At 45.7% G+C, this 24,715-nt stretch overlaps 1 protein-coding gene across 2 annotated transcripts; it reads left to right on the top strand.

The window, feature by feature from the left end:
- The first annotated feature begins 125 nt into the window (after positions 1-125).
- Positions 126-24,715, top strand: LOC139048763 (zinc finger protein 782-like). Of its 2 annotated transcripts, XR_011507892.1 has the most exons (4): positions 126-514; positions 7,057-7,263; positions 22,457-23,597; positions 23,799-24,715. XR_011507892.1 is itself a non-coding variant. In XM_070523347.1 (3 exons), exons 2-3 carry the CDS (start codon positions 7,071-7,073, stop codon positions 23,527-23,529), a joined length of 1,266 nt encoding a protein of 421 aa, XP_070379448.1. In that variant the 5' UTR covers positions 126-514; positions 7,057-7,070; the 3' UTR covers positions 23,530-24,715. The 2 variants fall into 2 exon arrangements, 1 of the variants encoding a protein (XP_070379448.1); XM_070523347.1 differs by having other exon boundaries at positions 22,457-24,715.

The raw sequence follows: 24,715 nt of genomic DNA, 5'->3' as shown, positions 1-24,715 counted from the left end.
AACATAACAGCCGGTGTTTACCAACCGGAATTCTCAGGGATTTTGAATAGTCTGGAAATACTCTGAGAAGACTCAGGGAAAATAAGCTGCAAGTTTATTAAAAGGGAACGAAAGTCGTTCGCTGTGTCGTCCGCTGCATAGAGCATATATTATTGTGTGAAACTCTATGATCGGCAGGAGGAGTTGTCAGTATATGCAGGTTAGAGTTACTGTATATACCTACGGTAGCATATGCAGTAACTCTAATGCAGGTGTACAGTCAACGACCGGCTTTCCGGACGCCCGATTTTCGGGACATGCTTTTCGGGACAGACGGCTTCGCGGCACCACCACGTACCCCATAGAGGGGAGCGCGGCGAATAACACGGCCGGAGCAAAACCAGCCGGCGCGCGCAAATCTCGGAGGCCAGCGAGCGACGCGACGGCGTTCTGTAGACATTGTCCGGTCACGGTGCTTTTAAACGAAACTTCAGATCGTCGTCGGGACTCTTCGATCAACGCATCTGGAGCAAAGGTGAGAGTGTGCGTGGCTGTCAAGTGATGGTTGTGCTATGCTCAGCAGTGGTCACGCTCATGACTGCATTTATTTCCCTTCCTCGCTGTTTAATTGTGCTCACCACTCCAGATGAAGCGTCAGCACTTTCCATCTGTTGCTCTCAGATAGCGACAGTACATTTCCTTCACTTAAATGTTGTTAGCAGCTCTTATGTGTAAGCTGTGGAGTTTTGTCATACTATGTGTACATGGTGAGCGAGCAGGTAAACAAACTCACTTCCCTGCAGCTGTCGCTTACAAGCACCTTCAATGAGTGCACAAATAATCTCATGATATCTTCGTCCGTTGCTTTCTTTGTTCGTGTTGTAACGGCGCGTTTGTACACACGAAGAAGAAAAGAAGCGGAGCAAAAAGAGGACTTTGCTCTGGCGGCCTCGCTCCATGCTTTAGGACCGAGCTTTCTTCTCCCGCCCTGTAACAATATGTCATGTGCGTAATATTGCATCCGTGATCGTCATTGTAAAAGACACTAAGGCTATGTTCACACTTGGTATCAGAGCAGGCAGAAGCGACTCAAACTTGACAAAATTCGTCCATTCAGGAGAATGGGCGAAATACCAGGCGGCAAGAGCGATCAGTCTCGGACTGATTTTTTCGCCATGGCAAAGGGGAAAGCCGTTCCACTTCCCCGGAAGCTGAACTAGCATGTAAACATCGGGTTGTAAAATTTTACATCTCCCGTTGTTCATTGCCCATTTTTAGGAAACACAACTAGCTAAAAGTATCAAAACTATGTCTTCTTCCTCTTCCATGGTAGATGAAAGTTAAAGACGACACGTGGAGTTGCGCGAAATGGTAGCGTTTAATTACTGATGGGTCAGTGAACATACTGCTTGATTGGTGCGATGAACAGTGCCACCATGCAAACAAACTCACGCTGACTAGATGGATGCGGGCGAACGTGGCAGTCATTTCCGCTGCAGTGGCGAAAAACAAATGTGAACATCTTGGACATGCACAGAAAATATTTTCTGCCCGCTTTGGCCTCTCTGCCCACTTGTTGATTTCCAACTGTGAACATAGCCTAAGATGGTGGATTACACAGGTAGTGTACCTGCCTGAATTTTCGTAAATGCTGTTTTTAGGATATCAATTATAAACTAATCAGACAATCTCTATGCACTTGTTATGTTTACAGCAAATAACTTTTTTACCAGTTGCGTGAGGAGCAAGGGCTGCTCGCCAGTCCCCATTGCAAATTTTGTTTATATGCTGGAAGTTGTTACGTGTCCTCTAGGGAACGTTCTATCGCAAAAAATTTTCAAATCAGCTCATTAAAGGGACACTAAAGGTAAATACTAAGTCAAGCTGGAGTGATAGATTATTGCTAGACAATCTCTAAGGCATCAATATTATCGTGAACAGAGCCTTAATAATCGAGAAATCGAGGTAAATGCAGGACATGATTAGAGACTCCCCCGGGACATTCAAGCTCTTGCCCGATGACGAAAGCATTCCTGACTTAAATTCTCTCACTAGTACTCAACTACTCGTTGCAAAAACATCCTCATATTTTATTATAAGATAAAATAAAATGCTACTTTTCCAGTTCGATTTCATGTTTTAAAATAAGGAACTCATTGAAATTTCCGTTGACAATGACGCAGGCGGTCAAAAGGTTTTGTTTTCGCTCGACTGCGCCGCTCATGCTTTTACGTTTCAATATTTCTCTAATCGCGTAGTGCTGCGCTGGTTTTGCTGGTTCACAAAACTAGCACAAACTGCATGTAGCAGAGAATTCAACTTCCATGTGGTGTCGCAGGATGCCTAAACAGTCCACCACTTGACCAAAAAGCAGCTGCATCGGTAAATCCGCCGCTCTGTCTTGGCTTGATGCCGCCATCTGTCAGGCGCCGTTTTACTCACCGATGAAGCGAAGAGCAGTGATGGTGTATTCAACGTCACCCCTCCCCCGATTGGGTGGCGGGAGATTTGAATTTCGAAAAAGGTATTCGGACCCTTCAGATACAGTTTTCTCGTAAACTATGTCTTTTATTGGCATGAAACAAGTGTTGTGTGGTTTCTGCAATGGTATTTAAACAGTCCATGTCGACTTTGTATTTGCCTTTAGTGTCCCTTTAATAGCCAAGATAGAAATATTTCAGTGCCGCGAACCCATGTTTTCAGTAGGCAGGCTCCACTGCCAAGCAAGATGCTTTCTCTACTCGCCCTGTCTAGCCTTTGCAAGCGAAATTCCTTTCCTGCGTTCTCCCATACGAGACCTCGAGGATTGCTTGATGCATACGTCACGGGCCCTGCCTTCATTCTTTTTTCCCTCTTTTTTTTTTCCAGGCGCTACGTATTTCCGCTGACGGCGTTTCGCGCGAGCTGTTGTTTCATTCGTGCAGCGCACAATTTTGCGCACTGGGCACAAGGACACATGACTAGTGGTACAATTCAGTGCTACACGAATACTGAGACAGAACAAGCGGATCGCAGAGCATGGTTATGTGCTGGAACACGGTAAAAAATGGCATAGTTTCGGTACCTGTGCACATGACCGCACGACCATGGGAGCAAGCAGACGAAGCGGAAGTACATCTCTCTTGCTTCGGTGGGAAGTAAAGCAAAGAACACACAGACATTCCCTTTGTGTGTTTTATTGTTTCTCTAAACTTCAGTCGTCAATTCAAGCAACAGATCACAGAAATAACAGATAGTGCCTTTAATAATTCTCGAAGTCACGTGTCAGCACGAGCGAGATCACACTGCAGACTCAAGTACGTAGGCGTAGGGACACGAGTACGTCATTTTCCGGCTTGGAATGCGGCGGCCGTGAGGAGAACGAAAAACGGCATTCGGTTTGAAATTTCAGATCTTTCTGGGCACTAGATATGTTATGTGGGGAGACGCAGACGAGAAGCTATATACAGGTATACTAACAAAATGAATATGCTGCACACCAGAAAGGCCAACAGCCTGCACTAGCCTCTAAGCGTCATTGGCATCTTCACACCACTGGCCTCTTTGTCATTGTAAGTACTGGTCCGTTGCAGTATAGATGATTCTGTAAACAGGGAATTCTGGATCATGAAGGCTGGACCCAGTGGCCATGCATATCAATGGAAAAGGGGTCGGGACCCCTTTTCACCATTAACTACTATCTCAAAAATGCAGGCTTTGTGAAGTAGAGCAAAACCCCTATACTAGTGGTACCACTGTGATGGAAGCCGCTGACATAACAGAGTTCTGGGAGCACATAGCTCTTTCTAGCCTCTATATTGCTACTGATGCTGAAACAGGTGGTGCTTCAGTGGAGGAGTTTCTGAGTGCAGACAGTGCAGCTATGTTCAGCAAAGAAACCTCCATGAGGTGATCATTGTCGCTACAAATAATGGCATTGTGTGATGACAGCAGCCGCAGTGACAGCTGAGATAGACGATGGCCTGTCTTTGGCCTTAATGTCAACATGCACCATCATCAATCAAATCCTGCATTGATTTCGGGCATGCTAAGGATTGCCACTGATGTTCGCACCGCAGGTAGATGTGGTGCATACTGCAGTTGTAAACATAAAAGTACCGCAAGAACAAGTGCAGATTTCTGACTATTTCTGCACGCTTAATGCTTGACATGCTGTTTAGACCTATAAATAAAGATTTATTTTTCAAAGCCTACTTTCCACTGTGTCAATTCTTCAGCACAAGTGGCTAATTTGTGCTCAGAGCTAGAAAAGCATGTTTGGCAGTTTTTTTTTTTTTTTACAACAGTCCAGACATAGTGATGATCTTTTGATACTGTTATAAGTGGACTGCACCGTAATGCCTATGGCTAAACAAACTCACATGTCTGCCTTCAAACCTCTGAGGGGAGCTAGCAAGGATTCACAGGGCAACCTTCAGTACACATACTAATGTCGTGCAAATATCTGAGTTTCTCAGTAATGTTTTTGAACATTTTGCTATTTGATATTTGCCTGGAAAAAAATTTAGTGGCAGACAAGCGTCAGGGTTTCTTGCATAAGCTCATATAGGCAGTTTGATTACACTATGGGCATACATGCTGGTTGCTTTGCTGGAAGTGAGTCAAGTGGCAATTCCTTCGATGGTAACTACTACATATCTATTTCGCTGTATCTACTTTTTTCATTCCTATAAGTATTTATGCAAACCCATTTGTACATGTATTCATGAATAAACAATGCATGTCTACTTACGGAAAATATTTGTTGTCACTTTATCGTCACTCTAAAATATTGTAACTTTTCTTTTTAAATATGTCAGTTTGAAGATTTTAAATCTGCATTTAAAGAAAACTCGGCCCTGGGGGGGGTCGCATTGGGAGAAAAAATAGACCTTCAAAAGGTTAGGAGGAAGCACATTGGTGGTGCATCCATTCTAAAGAGATGATTGGTTACTTTAATGTCATTAGCAATCTTATGATTGGTGCACAATTGTTATATGATGAATAATGTGAAAAGTGCACATGTCCAGTGGCACATACCCGGTGGACCAAGTTGGCGTCAAAGTCGTTCAGTGAAGAGCAGCACATACCGAGTGCAGCTGCGAAGCACCTGATTAAGGTGGCAGTCAGAGTGGCAGAGGGTGCTAAGAATCTCTGGATCTGTACAGGCTGCCACTGAAAATTGAACCTGGGAACATTTAGCATGTGACCCCTTGAAAGTGAGGCTAGCTTAGCGGGGCTCTTAGAGGTATTATCAGGCATTACCCAAGATAAAATTGGTGTGTAATGAGGTTAGAAAAACAGGGCGCTTATACAGAGTTGACTAATGGCCATGTCCTCTGCTACAGAGGTCTTCTAGATAAAATAGAATATAGGGCAGGGTTTCAAATTCATAAGGACATGGCAAGAAATATTGATGAATTCTACAGTACTGGTATCCGTGTAAATGTTTTCGTTTAACATTTTTAATGGACTAATTTCTCCTACAACATTGTCATGCAATTGAAGACCCACTTTTCAGTATCGGAAGTTTCTCAACTGTTATCGCTGGTTGTGTCTGTTGTCATTGAACCTTGTGTAATCGCATTGTATGCGCATCACAAATTGCGTAGTACTTCATGGAAGGCATGAAGGCACCAGCAATGGAACTGGAACCTTTGACGAGTCATGTATGAAAGCCGATGCACTTGACCTGTAGATGATACTTCGATGATCAATGAGTGTGCGCAGCGCTATCAAACCTGTGCCCAGCAAAACCAGTGTCACTGGTTTTGCTGGGCACAGGTTTGCCCACTGCTTTGTCCCACTTTTGTTGCTGTACTGTAATCATGGATGACTTTAATGCAAAAGTGGGGTGAAATTGACGAGGTAATGGGTGACTGGCAGGTGTGGCATCAACTCTAGAAATAGTAGATGAGATATGTTGGTAGAGTTCATGGGAAGGAATCAGCATCACATCATGAATACCTTCTTCTGAAAATGCAATAACAGGAATTGGGCCTGGAAAATCCCTAATAGAGAAACGAGAGATGAAATAGATTTCATACTCTGGTGTCGACCCTAGAAGTGTTGGGTAGGGTAAATGGTAGTGATCATAGGTTAGAGAGGTCTAGGATTGTTCTCAATTTGAGGAGAGAAAGACCAAATTAGTAAAAGAAAACAGGCCAGCCAGCCTAGACACAGTCAGAGTAAATGTAGATTACAAGACTGGTAATTGTAGATCACTGGGAGAAGCTGCTCAGGGACATTGAACAGTAACACATACCAAGTGCCACATACCCAGTTACGCAACTTGGCGTTTAATTTTGGTGAAGAGCAGCACATAACTAATGTTACATGCTCAGTGACCCAAGTTGGGCCAGCTGTTCGTTTCGAACCCCGCTCCCTCAGCGCAACAGCCAGATGCTCTACCTATGTGACCATTGACTACACGATGACCCAAGTTGGCATGAATAAGGTTAGGTGCACGCACACACGTACACACATATACATACATACATACATACATAAATACATACATGCTTACATGCATACATACATACATGCATACATACTGCTAACTGGGTTAAAGTCTTAAAGAATGCTGTTGCAAAAAAATAATAAATTTTGGCAAGACTTGGAATGGGTAGGGCAGGTTACCGACGGTCTAGCAGGGCTACAGAATGACTACCGATAGAACTGATGCACGATTGCGGACAGCAGACAATGATGTAGTGTGACAAAATAGAAAATTTGCAAACACAGGATGGTATCAGCTGGCACAAGACATGGGACGATTGGGGATCCTACAGTGGGCATTAAATAGGGTGATAGTGATGACCTTAGGACCTTGCAATCGCTTTACATTAGTTGGTCTACACCCATAGCTTTCATATGTATCAGGTGTAGAAGTATTTTGAGATACTTTCTACTGTCGTAAGCGTTCCACAGAAATGAGGTTGCCCTGCTTTTTGAGTATTCAATGCAGATTGTCTCTTGTAGCCTTGTAGGAGTACTGAACCGAAAGGGTTATTTTTTGTTCCTGAATTCTATTGTTGTATTTGCCTCTTGTTCTTGATGCTGTAACAGGACTGCAATCACCCCAATTATTTTCTGCAGGCCTCACCAATGCGATGAGTCTAGCTGAAACTATCAACACCAAAGCGGCATGCCACGCCCCTTCCAAGGTCGTCGATCAGGTCGAAGTTGGCATGCAGTGCAGCTTGCCTCTGGCTGACAAATCTGTCGGGTGCTGCTTCAAAGCATGGAGTGTGTCGAGGAGCATGCAAACTATGGAGGCTCCGGATCAATTAAGCTCGACCTCAGGTGGGTAGTGACTGGCACTCCTCTTAAGGCGAAAGCCTTTCTAGGCTCATGGTGAACTTTGTGTCAGCAGACCTGACTGCCGGAGTGTCTGCCGAAGCGTAATCACACCATATGAAGACAGATAAAAAAAATGAAATATTATTGATAGTGACAGTTAGTGAACGATAATGTTTTAATAGAAATTGGTATAGGTGAGTAACGACTAGTAATGACAAATAATGACTCCAAAATAACCAGTATGTATAACAATGGCTTATAATGACGACAATTGATTAGAAATGTCTAGTGATTAGTAGTAATGACTTGTAATGACGACAGTTGATTACAAATGACTAAAAATGGTTACTAGTGCAGTAATGACTAATAATGACTGAAATGACTTGTAATGACTAATATTTTTATTGAAAACTTGTAACAACTATAGTTGATTAGAAATGATTAAAAATGCTTAGTAATGACCAGTCATGACTAATAGTAGCAAAAAAGTCCGCACAAAGCACATCTGCAATGTGTGCAACGTAGGGTGGTGTGCAAGTTGCTTCGCACCATTCCTAGAGAAAATGTAAACTGCCTCAGCTGGACAGGGGTACACATGAGTCCCACTTGATCAAAGTGATTCAACTGGACAGCGAGACATGTAGGTCCCACTTTACTCTTCGCAATGAAACACCTCCAGGGTGCTTGAAAACTGCGAATCCTCGGGGATTTTGAATAGTCTGGAAATACTCAGGGTACTCAGGGAATTTAAGCTTCTATCAGGAAAAATTGGCTGTAATTTTATTGCAAGGGAATGAAAGCTGCGCTGATGCTGGCTCGAGTAACAGAGAGGAATCGTAACAAATCACCTTTGATGCCATGTCACCGGCTGAAGGAGTTGCCAGTGTACAGTCAACAACCGATTTTCCGGACATGCCCGATAATTCGGACCGCTTCGCAACACCACCTTGTATCCGATAGGGACAATGTATAGAAACATCTGAAATTTCGCATGCAAGAACCCTTCACTGTGTGATTTTTCAGACTTTTTGCCTTGATCGCATGTCCAAACCGGCGTTATTCAAGCACTACATGTTGCTGAGCTGGTTGGTTTATGTTGCAGAGTAGACCAGGCATTAAAGCCACCACTGCCGCTTTGAACCGGCGCTCTTGCACGCAAATCCGCTCGCAGCCGTAGCCATCACCGCGGAAACTCTAGGCCTAGCTGCTTAGACTTTCGCTCTTAAGCTTCTTGCCATTCAGTACCGTATTTTTCATTGAAAGCATTCGCCGCTGTGAGCAATGGCACAGACTCCACATTTGTAATACTTGTGGTTGGCTTCGAAGCTCTGAAAGCACACCGCATTGGGTAATACTGGTTCCCGGAAGTTCGATTCAGCTCAGTTCAGTAATGTTACATGGAACTTCACCTTAATACAGTAATGTTACACAGTTAAGCACAAGCAAAGTATTGCAGTGAAGCTTAACAAGCATAGGAAGGGCCGATTGTCATGGTATACAGTATGTGTTCCTTAATTATACACGCGTACATCCGCCATCTCCTGTCACAGTACAAGCACCGACATGCATAAGTGTACTGGGAGGTCTTCAGAGCTTATTACAGACGTGCCTGTGGCGATTTGAGCCCCAAAGGCCACTAAAAGACTTGCATTCATATTTCCACATGCCTTCGTGGCCCCTAGGGAGTCTGAAAAATCGGACGTTGACTGTACAACTGACCAAGAGGATGTTTCAAATGGTCCGTGGGGCTAACGCACGGTGAAAGGAGGATGAGAACAGAAAGGACCGACGCATTGTGGAATGAATGGGAGAGGAAGCGCTCCGCCACTTCTTTAAATCAATTCTTAAAGAACACAAATAGCCACAGCACCAATGCCACAGTTTTTTTCTTACCCAGACAGTTTTTTAAAAATAAAAGAACTGGCACTCTTCAATCGTTCTTGATGGCTCACGTGGTCGTTAGCATGTTGGTCAAACTATCGAAGAGTGGAACCGAGGTTTGGGTTTCGTGAGATACGCTGGAAGGGCTTCAAAAATCCTTGTCATGGCGCTAAGCTTCTGCTTCGGCTTTTGATGCTCCAGGAGCACGTCACAATTTATGTCGAAACTGGAGGCAGTGATGATGTCCAAGCGTTGAAGTGTTTTGCGCACAAACGCATGTATTTGCATTCAAAGTTAAAACCACCACATTCCTTCCATGGTATGACCCACTTTCGTTTCTCGCACTTCTCCTTCTCACTTGGTAAACAAGATACCTTTTCGGTCTTCCCTTGTTGCCGGAACGGCACCTTGGCAAGCAACACATGTTCGCCATTGTTTTCCCACTCTGCCACTTAAGCTAAATAGTTCAGAACTCAAAAAACAATGCAGCATGTGCACAGAATGCACCATATCAATCAGCTCATCTCGCACCGCGCAAGCGTTTTTGTACGCGAACGATGCCCTCTGAGGCACAGTGGCGCTGTGGCACAGCAACTTTGAGCAGCGTATGAACTGCTTCTATAGCATGACGGTACAGTTTAATGACCGGAAAACATGGGAGGACTCTGGATATACACCCGTGTACACTCTGTTTCCAGTCAAGGTACAAGCACCGAGATATCTAATAACTGTACTTGCAGCCATTCAGAGATGTTTTGACGTTGCGGCAATTTGGAGCATTCCGAACTGTTACCTTCTCCCAGATGTTCCTTCATTTTGTATGTCTTTCACAAAACATATTTGTGGAGTTCTGTAGTTCCCGGCCACGGCGGCCGCATTTCGATGAGGGCGAAATGCAAAACACCTGTGTACTTGGATTTAGCTGCACGTTAAAGAACCCCAGGTGGTCTAAATTTCCGGAGTCCTCCACTACGGCGTGCCTCATAATCAGAACGTGGTTTTGGCACGTAAAACCCCATAATTTATTTTTTTTAGTTCTGTATTATGCCTAAGTACAAAAACTTGCCATTTCAGTATATCTGATAGAAGCAACGCAACTGTGAATCTAAATGTGTCTGCAGTAAGCTGTGTGGTATTCTGGTGCATCAGGGAAATAACTGCTGTCAGGATTGGGGGCTCAATCCCATCGCTCGTAACCAGTTGTCAAGATTGGAGTTTGGCATGAATTCGAAGGTAGCTGGCCCATGCCATCGTCCAACTTATCCACACTGAGGACGTTGATGAAGGGAAGGACTGATTCTCATCGAGAATGAGGAATAAGGGTTTATTTACAGTATTTACATGCAGTTCAACAGTCTAGCATCACTTTGAGAGAAAGTACGTCAGCTAACACGACTGCTTGAGAGAGTGTCTCAGTCCAACGTGACTGCTTAAGAAGAGTGTTTCGAGCATCCGCACAACAGCGGCTTATAAACACTCGGCCCCCCTTGATTCCAAAGGGGACGGAAACGTTCGTCCAGTCATTGTAAACACGCCGCCTCTCCCCGGGACGGCTTACACACACACACACACACGCACACACAGACACACAGGTGCGTGGTCCGGAGCCGACGTCAGAGGGGCTTCGTAGAACTCAGAGCTGACTCGGGTAGTGCGTCCGGGTAGCCATTGTCCTGCGTCTTGGTTGGCGCGTGGGAAGGGGTCCCCGACGACGTTCCCGCAGCAACTCCCCTGCTCGCGGCCGACCCGGTTGGCGGTGTCGTGTTGCGGCACAAAGCCTGCTTCGTCGAACTCATTCAGTCCCAATCACGACGTGGCCGTTTAGTTACAATGGCGACGAGGTGACGCCATGGCTAGAGGTATTGCGGCAGCACTCCAGGAAAAGATGACGCCCGTTGGCGCAACTGGTAGGCAAAACTTGCACGTCATCAGGCCGTTCTTAACAGCACTTCCATGGCCCGGAAAATCTGAACTGTCCAGCGCCGTCAACTGCTGGGCGGGATGAGAACGGCTGGTGGCCAGGGGGTTATGCCTTGGCTTGCAGCGACCACTTGTGTAATGATGTCACCGCCCCAAAACATCCAAGGACAGGCAACTGCAAAACGAACCCCACAGCACGGCTCTGCGCCGAGATGACGCACCTGGGCTCTCACTTTAGACCCGCTAGGCTTCAAAGAAAACATAAGTGCAGAAGCAAAAAAATGTTGCATTTCGCTATGCCAATTTTTGAAGCAATTTCATGCTGACAAATTTAGCAATCATGGAAGGAATCCTGCTAAATGAGAGGGGAACTTCTTGGCTTAACAAAATCAACAATAATAACCCTAAAATTTAGGCGTGACCCTCAAACGCAGAATTCAAATTAGCCTGCTCAAACCATCCACATTGCTATGAAACTTTCCCTTCTTATATCTAACGGAGAAGTTGTACTCTTGGAGAGAGGCTCCATTGAAGCAAGCGACCATTTTTGTGTGACATTTGATTGAGCTATGTCAGAGGACAGTAGTCGGTCTCGAAGATGAACTTCGCTCCGTACTAGTAACACGACAATTTCTGGGTGGCCCAAACTAAACAAGCGCATTCTTTCTCTGAAGCGCTGTAGGCTTCCTCTCTTACATTTAGTTTACGGCTGGCATAGAGGATAGGATGCTCCTCGCTATCGTCGCCAACCTGACTAAGTACCACGCCCATACCTCTGTCGCTTTCGTCGCATTGAACTATGAATTCCCTTGTGTAGTCTGGCGCGCGAAGTACAGTACGAGAAACCAACAGCGTTTTCAAACTTTGGAAAGCGTTCTCTTTGTCCGTATCCCAGTGTACGCTACTTGGTGCTCCCTTTCAGAGGGCGTCTGTTAATGGACTTGCCATTTGCGAGTAATTCAGAATGTACCGTTGATAGTATCCCACAAGTCCCAAAAAATGAACAAAGGTCTGTGTTCGTGCGTGGCTGAGAAAATTCTCCAGTCGTAGCTATTTTCAGTCGTGCCTGCCGTCTCGTGGCCTGGCCGACAACATGGCCCAGATAAGGAACCTGCGAACAACCAAACCTACACTTTTCCGCTTTCATCATTAAGCCGGCTTCCCTTAACCGTGAGAACACCTGTTTGAGGTGCGTATGTGTTGTTCTCAGCTGTCCGAAAGAATTGCTACATCATCAAGATATGGCAAGGCGAACTCCTGCAAGTCTTTTAAGACAATATCCATTAACTTAGAGAAGCTAAACGGCGCGTTCTTCAGCCCGAAGCTGAGTGCGAGAGGGCAAAAAGTGCCTACAGGTGAGATGAATGCGGTATAGCAGCTGGCACTTTCTAAAAGGGGAACTTGCCAGTACCCCCGCACGAGATCTATAGTTGAAATGTATTCAACAGCGCGAACTCTTTCAATTCGTTCCTCAATGTTGGGTATCGGGTGCAGCTGATCCCTAGTGATGGTATTTAACTTCCTGTAGTCAACACACAGGTGAGGGTCCTTGTTAGGGGTTTCTACCAGTATTAGCGGTGACGTGTAGTCACTCTCAGCAGGCTCAATAACTCCCAACTCTAGCATGTGCTGTACCTCTGCCTCCATAATCTCTCTCCGTCTTGGAGACACCTTGTAAGTCTTTTATCTTACTGGTTCGGTTGATGTCAGCTCTATTTCATGCGTTATTAGTTCGGTTCTACCCGGCCGATCGCTGAATCTGTAGAGATCTTCCCCTAACACCTCTTTTAGCTCATCTAGCTGCTCGGGTCTTAGAGCGTGCGAGCTTACCGAATGTTTTACTACTACTTCTAGGCCGATTTCAGAGTTGGAGGTCACCCTGTACTCCTTAAACTTGGTACTAGTGCCATCCTGCTCTTTGATGGTATAGTTAACGACTCTGCTCCGCTCTATATACGGCTTCATCAAATTGCAGTGATATATCCTCACCTCTTTCCTGCGACCGGGCATTTTCAGAGCATAGTTAGTATCTGAAAGTTTGTGTAACACTTTAACGGGCCCTTCCCAGTGAACTTCAAGCTTATTCTTTCTTGAAGGTTTGAGGATAATTACCTGGTCTCCGGCGTTAAACGTACGAAGCCTCGCATTCTTGTCGTAATAGAATTTGGCGTTCTTTTGAGTTACTCCCATGTTCTTTCCTTCTAGTTCTCGGGTTGCGCTTAGCCGTTCCAGCAAATTTAGCACGTATTGAACCACTGTTGGACTCTCTCCTCTTTCTTCCCACATCTCGACATTCTCAGTGGAGAACGGAGTGTCCTCCCATACACTAGTTGTGCTGGCGAGAACCCTGTCGCTTCATGTGGAACCGTTCGCAAAGCAAACAAAGTTGCCGGCAGACAGTTCTCCCAGTCCTCCTTGTGCTCGTAACAGAGCGCACACAAAACTCGCCTAAGCACTGAATGCCACCTCTCTACACTGCTTGACTGAAGGTGATAGACAGAACTGTGTATTAACTTTACCCCGCACTTTTGCAAGAATGTGGAAGTCGGTGGGCTCGTGAATAGTGACCCTTGATCTGCCTGAATTTCGGCTGGAAACCCAACTCGGGCAAGCACTGTCAAAAGCGCATCTACTACTTCGGTGGAGCTGAGCTCTTTCAGAGGGATTGCTTCTGGAAACTTTGTAGCCGGACACAGCATGTTAAACAAGCACCTGTAGCCCGATTTTGTTTTTGGAAGAGGCCCTATCGTGTCTATTACAAGTCGTCTGAAAGGCTCTGTTATTAAGGGCACTACCTTCAGTGAAGCTTTCCATGTCTCTCCTGGTTTACCAGAGCGCTGGCAGGCGTCGCATGATCTTCCAAAGTTGTCTACGTCTTTGAAACAGCCAGGCCAGTAGTATTCCATAAGCAATCTTTCCTTTGATTTGTTTATGCCTAGGTGGCCGGACCACCCATTTCCATGACAGACTCAAAAGGTCCTCCCTATACTTAGTAGGTACGACGAACTGATCTAAAATCCTACCCTTTCAGTCTCTGTAGTGCCGATACAACAATCCTCCATGTATCGTCATGTTGCGCCTAGCAATGCCTTCTTTGGCTGTGTGATGTAATTTAGCTAAGCTCTCATCATTCTTTTGCTCGGCTGCCAATGACTCTCTATCCACACATAGAGCTGATCAAAGTTCTTTGAGGCCGGTGACAATAACGACCCTGTCTCGCTTGTGAGTGCGTCAGCTTGCTCTTCCTGCAGGCTTGAATTTTAACACTCTAGTCTTACGCTTTCATTGAGCTGGTCAGCTGGCAGGCTCTCCTCAACTGTTTTTTTTTTTGTCCCTCGGGCCTAGCTCGGATTCGGGTATTGAAGTTATCCCCTTTTCTGCTTCCGCTGGAGCAGCTTGTGCATTTTCAGCCGAAAGCGACGCGATTTTATGAGCTTGGCCTCGGGTCAATGCCTGTACTATGCCATCTCCCAGTTTAAGCCCTTTGTCACGCAGTAACTGACTCAAACGATTCGAAAAGATGTAAGGGTACTGCAGTGAAAAAAATGTGGAAACTGCAGCCTCAGTCTCTAGCTCCCCAAATGGTCCAGTGATATTGACTTTGGCCAGGCAGACACACGTTGTGTTCTTCTACAACCTGTTTGATCCATGCTACTTCTCCGGTGAAGTCATCTACAGTCGAACCCGGCTATATCGAACTCGCAAAAAAACGCCTATCAGTTCGATATAGAGCATAATTCGATATAAGCCTGCTAAATAATTGGATGCCATAAAAGCACATACCATTTATGAAATCACTTTATTGATGAAACTAGCTTCGTTTCGCACGAAATAGACCTGCATTTTCTTCTGCTTGGGCAATTTCGCTGCGTGCGAGGCACGCACTTCCCCACGTTGTCTAAGGAGTCGGAGCAGCTGAGGCCGCAACATTCCGCCTTCGCGCAGAAGCACCGGACTAGTGCGAGCGCACCAATCGCTTCGGAGGATGTGGGCCAAAGACGGTCGTTGCTTTCCTCGTTGTGCCCATTTTCACTTGTGCTCGGCACGATGCCGGCAATGTAGTCTTTGTTTCCGGGCTCTCCTGTGGTCGCAACACCATCATTTGCGCTCACAAACTCGTCCACCGTTGATTTGTCAACAGCTTCCGGAAATTCTGACACCTCGCTCCAAACTTCGGCAACGACAACGGCTTCATCGCATTAATCAGAATTTACAGTCATCACCGAGCACGCGGAAGTCGGTACGGCTTAAGCAATTTCGGATGAACCACTCGTACACGGCCGCGCGTACGCGTTGGGCGCCACAGGCACCGGGTCGTGAGTTCAGCCGCTTTAGCCCTAATCTCCCCCTTATTCTTCAAGATCGTGCTGAGAGTGCTCCTCGAAATCTTGCACGCTGCGGGGACATCCGACTTGTCACCGCGTTCGACCCGGTTTATTATTTCGAGCTTCACGATGAAAGGCGAATTCTGCCGCCTCATCACGCCAACACTGCGGGAGAACGCGCACACAATGAATCAGATAAGCAGCGAGACAACTAGCACTTTCGCCACCTTGCACGACGAGGGCACAAGAGCCTCTGATTGGCTGTCGGAGCAAGCGCTGCGGGCGGACGGGCCAGGATCATTTTTTTGTAGGGTGGTGTCGGCGGCTCCGAGGTAGCGCAGTCACGTAGGGAGAGCGGTTGGATGGAGCCGCGCCGCCGGGTTTTCCCTTCACCGCGAGGGAAAGCCAACTTCCGGGGGCACTTTTCGCCGTTTGACGTTCGATATATAGGGAGTCGCTACTAGTTTTGTTCGATGTATGCGTAATTTTTGCTATATATACTCATTGTAACTATACCGTGTCCAGAAATTGTTCGATATATGGAATAATTCGATGTAAACGGGTTCGATATAGTCGGGTTCGACTGTACCGTCACGTAACATGGATGGACAATGTCCATCATGGCGGCACTGTCTCTTAGCATCAGCATGGTTTGCCATTAACTTGCAGGTCGTGAAGATATGGACTTAAAAGTTCCATATTCTCGTATTTTTCCTCCACGTAGGAGAAAACTGCGCTAGGCTTCCCGCAGTTTACAGCTATACGTCCCAGTTTGTGGCATTTATAACAGCGAATTGGTCTAAAAGATTCGAATTTCCTTTTCTGTTCTCTTTGTGCGGTTTCTCCGTTAAGTTTCTCCTCGCTCTTTTCTGCGGGCTTTTCCTCCACGTCTGCAGGCTCCGATCGTCTAGTCTGCGAACCCTTTTTGAATGGAAAGGGTTTCCACAGTCCATTTCGACCATCCCAGTTTCCGTCCTCGGCGTTCAACTTTCTACGCGTTGCATACTCTTCGGCTAATTCAGCCGCTTTTTCCACAGTGTTTACATTCCCTATGTCTTGCGCCCACAGTTTAACAGCTTGGGGGATGCTTTTCTGAAACAGCTCTAGACACATGCATTCTATGACCATGTCTCTGCTGTCGTACGCTTCCGCGCTTTTCAGCCATTCGACTAGGTTGGCCTTTAAGCCGTATGCAAACTCCGGATACCCCTCGCTATCTTTCTTGCCTGTGCTCCTAAACCTTTGCCGAAAAGCTTCGGCCGAAAAACGGTATTTTTCAGGAGACTAGCTTCAACTTTTGCATAATCATATGCATCCTGTGCGCTCAATCTGGCCATTACTTCCGCCGCCTCACACGGCAACATAGACAGTAACTGCTGTGGCCATGTACACGGGCCAAAGTTCATCTTCTCGCAAGTCCTTTCAAAACTGCTTAGGAACAAGCTTATGTCGGTCCCGACCTCAACTGGCTTTAATAGCCTGTCCATGCAGTATGATCTGCCTCACTTGATCGTCCCAGAGCCCCTTCACTTCCTTGAGACAACTCCAAACGTTTGCTTTCAAGTTCCAGTTGCATTTTTCTTAACTCGCGATGTTTATCGCGTTCCTCTCTCTCTCGTTTTTCTCTGTCTCGTTCTTCTCTTTCCCGTTTCTCTCTTTTTTTTTAGAAGTTTCAATCCCATTTCAATTTCTTCCTCACTGGCCTGATCAAAAATTAGCTCCAATAATTCAGATTTGAGCATTTCCTTGCGTACATCTAGACCAAGTTCCTCACCAACAATCAACAATTCGTCTCTCAGCAGTGTTCTTAACTCCATGATTGCTGCTTTACTGCCTTGGTCCTGCTCTCTAAATCTAGCTAGGAAAACACAACCTAGCTAACACTTAACAATCTAGCTTCCCTACTGTTCTAAACAGAACAACCGCAAAATGAAGGCTAGAGAGTCAAAGCAAGAATCAAGCACTCACCGCAGACAGAGCACCATGTCGCAAAGTCCATCTCACCGCTGTCAGCCAGTTATCAGGATTGGGGGCTCAATCCCGTCGCTCGTAACCCGTTGTCAAGATTGTAGTCCGGCATGAATTCGAAGGTAGCTGGCCCATGCCGTCGTCCAACTTATCCACGCTGAGGACGTTGATGAAGGGAAGGACTGCTTCTCATCGAGAACGAGGAATAAGGGTTTATTTACAGTATTTACATGCAGTTCATCAGTCTAGCATGACTTCAAGAGAAAGTACGTCAGTCTAACACGACTGCTTGAGAGAGTGTCTCAGTCCAACATGACTGCTTAAGAAGAGTGTGTCGAGCATCCGCACGACAGCGGCTTATAAACATTCGGCCCCCCCTTGATTCTAAAGGGGACAGAAACGTTCGTCCAGTCATTGTAAACACGCCGCCTCCCCCCGGGACGGCTTACACACGCATGCACACATACACATAGGTGCACGGTCCGGAGCCGCCGTCAGAGGGGCTTCGTAGAACTCGAAGCTGACCTGGGTAGTGCGCCCGGGTAGCCATTGTCCTGCGTCTTGGTCGGCGGGTGGGAAGGGGTCCCTGACGACGTTTCCGTGGCAACTCCCCCGCTCGCGGCCGACCCGGTTGGCGGTGTCGTGTTGCGGCACAAAGCCTGCTTCGTCGAACTCATTCAGTCCCAATCACGACGAGGCCGTTTAGTTACAATGGCGACGAGGTAACGCCGTGGCTAGAGGTTTGCAGCGGCGCTCCAGGAAAAGATGACACCCGTTGGCGTAACTGGTAGGCAAAACTTGCACGACATCGGGCCGTTCTTAACACTGCCAAACTGTGAACATTAAAATGCATAAAAATTCTGCTGTCATGACAAGGGAGAGTCTGCCATAGGTAAAAGCAAACATCTTATCAAAAGGACTGACAACAAATATTTATGGTACTAAATTTTTTTTCTTTTTCTCAATGAAAAGCTTGCTACTCAGTGTTGAATACTCCTACTCAGTTTCTGGAAACAGTAAGAGGTGAGTGTGATAGGCAATCGAACAGGGGCTTTGGAAAGAAGTGTATGATGAGTGTGGCCTTAAACAAAGCAGATTAATCTTTTTCTTATTGAGGTGACGTTGATGTCAGTCATAGTTTACGAACTGCTCCTTCATTTCTACAATAACTGCTAGATCCTGTTGTTGTTTCCTGTCCAACTGCTTTGGTCATATTCAAGTCAAGCCAAGCTTTTTTCTTAGCCATTCCAGCCACCATATTCATGTAGTATACCTTCATGTGAAGATGCAACAAAATTCCAAGCCCTTATTGGTGAACTATGCCTAGCAAAAACGAAGCGTGATGATTGGCCCAAGTTTAACCAGAAACTAACATTGTGTACAGTTGTCTTTCTTGTTTTTGTGCAGCTGTTTAAGTTACTGTAAAATCTCGCATATAATTCGTACCCACATATGGTATGAGATGTAATTTGGGGATAGCACAAACAAAAGAAAAAAGTTTTCATCCGCATATAATGTGAGTGAGGAAAGCTCACAGAAAGCATTTATTTACATTGCCATTAACATTCAGTCGTCGTCCGTTTCACCAGCACTGTCTCCCAAAAGCTCCTTGTCAAAGATGTCTTCCCATAGAAAGTCGTCTTAAGTGTGTTCAAGATGCCACATTTCTTAAAAGAGCGACTGATGAGCACCTCGAGGATGCTGGCCTATGCATCCATGATCCAGCTACAAAGCACTGCTGGAGAGACCCGTTTCAGCCATCCAGTAGCCGTTCCTTCTGGGTCTCCCAAATTCATCTACTCGTAGTAGCAGCAATTGATCTTCAATAGGATTGGTAATGATGACATCCCAGTGGTTGCACTTGGGATGTCATCCCTCCAGGAATGACGATGAGTTTGGTGCGAGATTTGCACAGTAGTTTCTCCACGGAATTGGCCAGGCGGCAGCAAAAAAACAACACAAGTAGGGATGGCAGCCCCTGGACTGCTGCAGGTTGCCGGCGCCAGACAGACTTGATCCAATCAAACACCAGTGCTTCATCCATCTACCCTTTGTCCTGGAATCACAACATTTTTTGGAAACTTCTAATTTTTCGGCAGTGTCTTTGCTTGAACAATATGTAGAGTGGAAGCATGCGACCATCCGCCATACTGTATAACATCACGATGACGTGAGTCTTTTCTTCGCCAGTGGACCTTGTGCAAACTTGTTTGGAGCCTTAAGTATAAACCCCATGCAAGCGATCTTGCACGCGACAGCGACAAGCGACGCGATGGAGATGGCTGTCGCGTTCTCTCGTCGCCTACAAGTTGTACCCCATGCGAGCGATGACTTCGAGCGACGTCTCCCTAGTGTTGCCGGTATGAGGGCAGCAATATAGGCGCCGAAACTAGCGTGACGCGTGCTTTATTAACTTAAGTTGACGTGTTTTGCTGTAAAAAGCAGCACAAAATATTTCTGAAAGTCTTGCAGTAGGTTCTTTTCCTTGCACGTATAAAAATTCAATCGTTTGCTCGTTCCGTGCGACAATCGGAAGTACTTGAGTTATGTACATCTAGTTCCGGCTTCACACTATTGGCTAGTCGTTCATAGCACTTCCGGGCGACGAGCGAAGAGCGACGAATTCTAGATTTGCAGAACCGAGCGATCGTGTGACAAGACCGAGCGATCTGTTCATGCGATGGCCCGATTCGTCGCTCAAGGCCGTCGCTCGTCGCTGTCGCGCACAAAATCGCTCTCATGGGGTTTAGCCTTTACTCTTGCACTGTGAGCAACGACAGCATGTCAAGGTACACCGCATCGGATCACTGTTCCTGATCTAGCCCAACTAAAAGTCAACATTCTTCCCCAGCTTTATCACGTACTGCTGAAAAACCACAAGTTGTTCTTCATAGCTTTCAGGAAATTTCTGCAATATTGACATCCGCCGGCATAAAGAAAATCCAATGCTGTACATGTAACGCGATACCCAGTTTTTCCTAGTCTTGAAATCATTACGCCGAATGCCATTCTCCGGGGCAATCTCTTGCCTTTGCTTGTAGCAGCTCAATGTTCACAGCCTTGTGAGCAGCCCGTTGGAATTACATGAAAGCAGTCAGCTCTTGTTCAATCTCAGCTAAGAGTCCGTTCTTTGCCTCTCGAAAAAAATTGCCTCCTTTGGCTTCTTCCAGCCATGAATGCTATTCTCGATGATGCCAAAGTGCCGCCCTGCAGCGCGATTCCCGATGGTATAGATAGCTAAGGTAACTTTGCTCTTAAAGCCAGCTTGGTGCTACTTTCTAGGTCCTGACATCATGCGAGATAGAGTTTAGGCAAACACGCTGATTGGTGGTGTGGTCAAAATGGCACCGGTTGAAAAAAAGCAGGAGCCTACCAACACCACCGCTAGTTGATGCATCTTCTGCTACGAGTCTTGATGATCATAGAACTGAGCAACAATGAAACCGAAACTGCAATTATTGGAATAGAAACTTTGGGATCCGTATATACGGGGAAGAAATTTCACATGGTAAAATTTAGAAAAAGAACTTCTATTATATGCAGGTTTGTACGGTATGTTGTGTTATGCCTTCACCTGCTAGAGTGTTAAAATGCATTGTGCTTTGCAAGAGGAGTGGTTTGTTTGTAGCACTTCTTGTCAGTTCCAGCAACCACTTGCCACTATTTTGTGCTGGCAGAGCACAAGAAGCAGAATGGGTGTCAGATTTTTTCACCTTGAACGAAACTGCGATTGAAGATGTCAGCTTTGTTAAGCCTATAAGGATGACACTGAGAAAATCCCAGATTAGCAAGTAGTATTCTCGGTTGAAGAACGGCTAGATCACTCGCAGAGAAGTTGCCTTATTTTGGCTTGTATAACTTTTATGAAAATTGCTAAAATTTCACAGTAAGGTCAGGATCGAGGTGCAGATCATAGTAACCTGGATTTGAGGTCTGCCTTCATGTCAGCACAGCATGCACTGCCACAGAGTCACATGTCAGAGCAAAGTTCTCAATTACTCAAGCTTTCGTCATCTCTTGGGGAACCCCACTGTCTTTCGAGCCCTGTGTGTTGAAGCTCCCTTCTCCCCTTCTACATTGTTAGTCATTCTCCTCCTCTTTACGGGTCGTCGTTTGTGTTTAACATTTTGCAAATAGTGTACACGGCACCGGCAAAGTAAAACTTTGATCATTATAAGCTGTGCTCAACAGCCCAGCAGCGTCTCTGAAATCAGTGGAACAGAGTCACTGGCTGAAGATATGGCATGGACTAGTTGTTTATCCCCAAATGGATACTGTTTCTACAAATGTCTGAGTGTTGTATACAGTTAATATTGTGGGTTATATGTGCATGTTTTTCTTTCTTTGTGGGCTGTTCTGAAAGCATTATGAAACATATTTCCAGTGCATACATAAACACAGACAAGCAAAGAAGGATAACAAGAACCGGCATTATTTTTGTCTTTCTCTGCTCGTTTGTGTTTGTGCACTAGAATGATGTAATGTAATGCTATTCACAACTACTAGCCCAGCTGTGCACACTCTACTCTCCTGAAAGAGGGTGCCAGTTTTACATGTTGCTGGGTTATATGGGGGAAAATACGATATTTCCTAACTGGCTCCTTGCAGTCTCAACTTACGAAAATGTTGCCAAAGTTCAGCATGTGGTCAAGAAGAAACCCACTGATGAAATCTCTTATGCGACAAATTGGTTGTGCCAGCGAATTGTAACAAGTTTTGCAAGTGACAAATGTGGCCTCCGGGCCTTGAGTGCTCATTGAAGTCGACAGAGCAAGCTGGGTCAAAGCATTTTTAAACTGTCTCTAAGGGTTGTAGAAATCCATGAAAGTCTGAACGCTCCACATTCTGTCACTTTCTAATTTTTGCCTTTCTGGAAAATAATTTTTGTTGGTGGACTTCTCAAACAAGGTCATAAAGCATTGAGATGCAGAAATATTGGGTAAATTAAAAAGGGCCATTAGGAGTTCCTTGTTTCATCATACTTAAAATCACCCTGAAGATATCCCAAATAAAAGAAAAAGAAAGCTTGTTATTCAATTTAGCATCTTTGTTCTTTTGGCATTTCCCAATAACCTTTACTTCCTTTTGTTTTATTTGTGCAGCATCGAGGCCTTCTATTTCTCTATCAACTGCCAATTGTGACAACTTGAAGCCAGGATGCCTCCACCGATGCCAATCATGCAATTATGAGACTGATAAACTTTATCATCTGGAAACACATGCCAGTGTCCATACTGACAAGAAGCCATTTCAGTGCCCTTCATGCTCACAGAGCTTCTCACCACAGGCCCACGTGAAAGAGCACCTGTGCACTCACATAAGCGAGGAGTCATATCACTGTCCTTCATGCTCTCGGAGCTTCTTACAAAAGGCCCACCTAAAAGAGCACCTGCGCACCCATACAGGCGAGAAGCCATTTGAGTGCCCTTCATGCTCTCGGAGCTTCTCGCGAAAGACCCACCTGAAAATCCACCTTCGCACCCACACTGGCGAGAAGCCATTTCAGTGCCCTTCATGCCTTCGGAGCTTCTCAGAAAAGGCAAAGCTGAAATCCCACCTGCGCACACACACAGGCGAGAAGCCATTTGAGTGCCCTTCATGCTCACGGTGTTTTTCACGAAAGACCCACCTGAAAAGCCACCTTCGCACCCACACTGGCGAGAAGCCATTTCAGTGCCCTTCATGCCTTCAGAACTTCTCACAAAAATCAAAGCTGAAATCCCACCTGCGCACCCACACAGATGAGAAGCCATTTCAGTGCCCTTCATGCTTTCAGAGCTTCTCACAAAAGGCCACCCTGAAATTGCACCTGCGCACACACACAGGCGAGAAGCCATATCAGTGCTCTTCTTGCTCTCGGAGCTTCTCACAAAAGGGCAACCTTATGACACACCTGCGCACCCACACAGAAGAGAAGCCATTTCAGTGCTCTTCATGCCTTAAGAGCTTCTCACAAAAGGGCAGCCTGAAGTCCCACCTTCGCACCCACACAGGTGAGAAGCCATTTCACTGCCCTTCATGCTCTCAAAGCTTCTCACAAAAGACCCACCTGAAAGGGCACCTGCTCAGCCACACGGGCGAGAAACCATTTCAGTGCCCTTCATGCTCTCGGAGCTTTTCACGAAAGACCCACCTGAAAAGCCACCTGCACACTCACACAGGCAAGAAGCCATAGCAGTGCCTTTCCTCTTGGAGCTTCTCATGAATGACCTACCTGAAAGAGTGCCTGCTACACCCATGCAGGTGAGACACCATTTCAATGCCCTTCATGCCTTCAGAGCTTCTCAAAAAAGGGCAACCTTATGGAACACCTTCGCACCCACATAGGTGAGAAGCAACATTGGTGCCCTTTACTCCTTCAGAGCTTCTCATTGAAGCGTGCCATCAGGATAGAGCAGCGCGTTCATACAGGTGACTGACCATGCAATTCCCCCTCTGCTCCAGGTCCTTTATGCAGTCTCATTACTTGAGCAGACATAAGAGAGCACAGCACCATGATACTGTAGGGTAAGTGAACAACCATGTTGATCTAGATTTCGAATTAAGATCGACAGATGTACAGCAGGCTGCATAGTGCTCTACTGCAACGGCAACACAAGTGTCTGCATGTTCTCCTAAAGGGGCCTCAAAGACTTTTTGGGTCACCATATTTGTGCTAAATATTTTTGCAGCATGTCATAGAACATGGAGCAAAACAAACAATGAAAACTGACGCACACAAAGCCGTAAAGGTGAGAAAAAAAACATAGTTAAACCTCGATATATTGAAGATAGTAAAATCAGCAATTTGCATTGTTATATTGTGATTTTTCATTCTTCGAAAAGTATTTAATATTTGTTCCGATCTCAGAAATTACTCTATTTATTCGAGCCTAGGCCGATATGTTTTTTTATTTTCAAATCATACAAAACTCTAGGGTTGGCTTATATTCGAAGATTTTTAAACACACGCCAGTTTTTAATTAAAATTGATAAATGTGGTGCATAGTTAACACTATCTTGAAAAGTCAGCATTGCAGCCACTACGTGCCACGCTAGTAGCCATTTGAAGTACATGAGCGACATGGGCTGTGTTGTATTGGCATGCGGCATGGTGTTGCCATAATGGCACCAAGCAGGCGATGCCACTATTGTGTGCTTTCAAAGGAAAAGTTGCGCTAGCTGTATAGTCATTGTGAAAGATTCAAGTTGGGCAGGACTTCAACATCGATGAGAAAAATGTCCGTCATTGGAGGGGGCAACGAAAGATTATTTGAATGTGCGTTGCAACAAGGATGGAATTTACAGGACCACATCAGCGATGATGATATAGAAGAGCTCAGCATGTTGATTTTTAATAAATGCTGTTTTCATTTTGTGAA

Source organism: Dermacentor albipictus, chromosome 8 (assembly GCF_038994185.2).
Source record: "Dermacentor albipictus isolate Rhodes 1998 colony chromosome 8, USDA_Dalb.pri_finalv2, whole genome shotgun sequence".
NCBI classification, from domain to species: domain Eukaryota; kingdom Metazoa; phylum Arthropoda; class Arachnida; order Ixodida; family Ixodidae; genus Dermacentor; species Dermacentor albipictus.
Note: the sequence above shows the minus strand (reverse complement) of the source record. Positions and strands in the feature narration are given on the sequence as shown.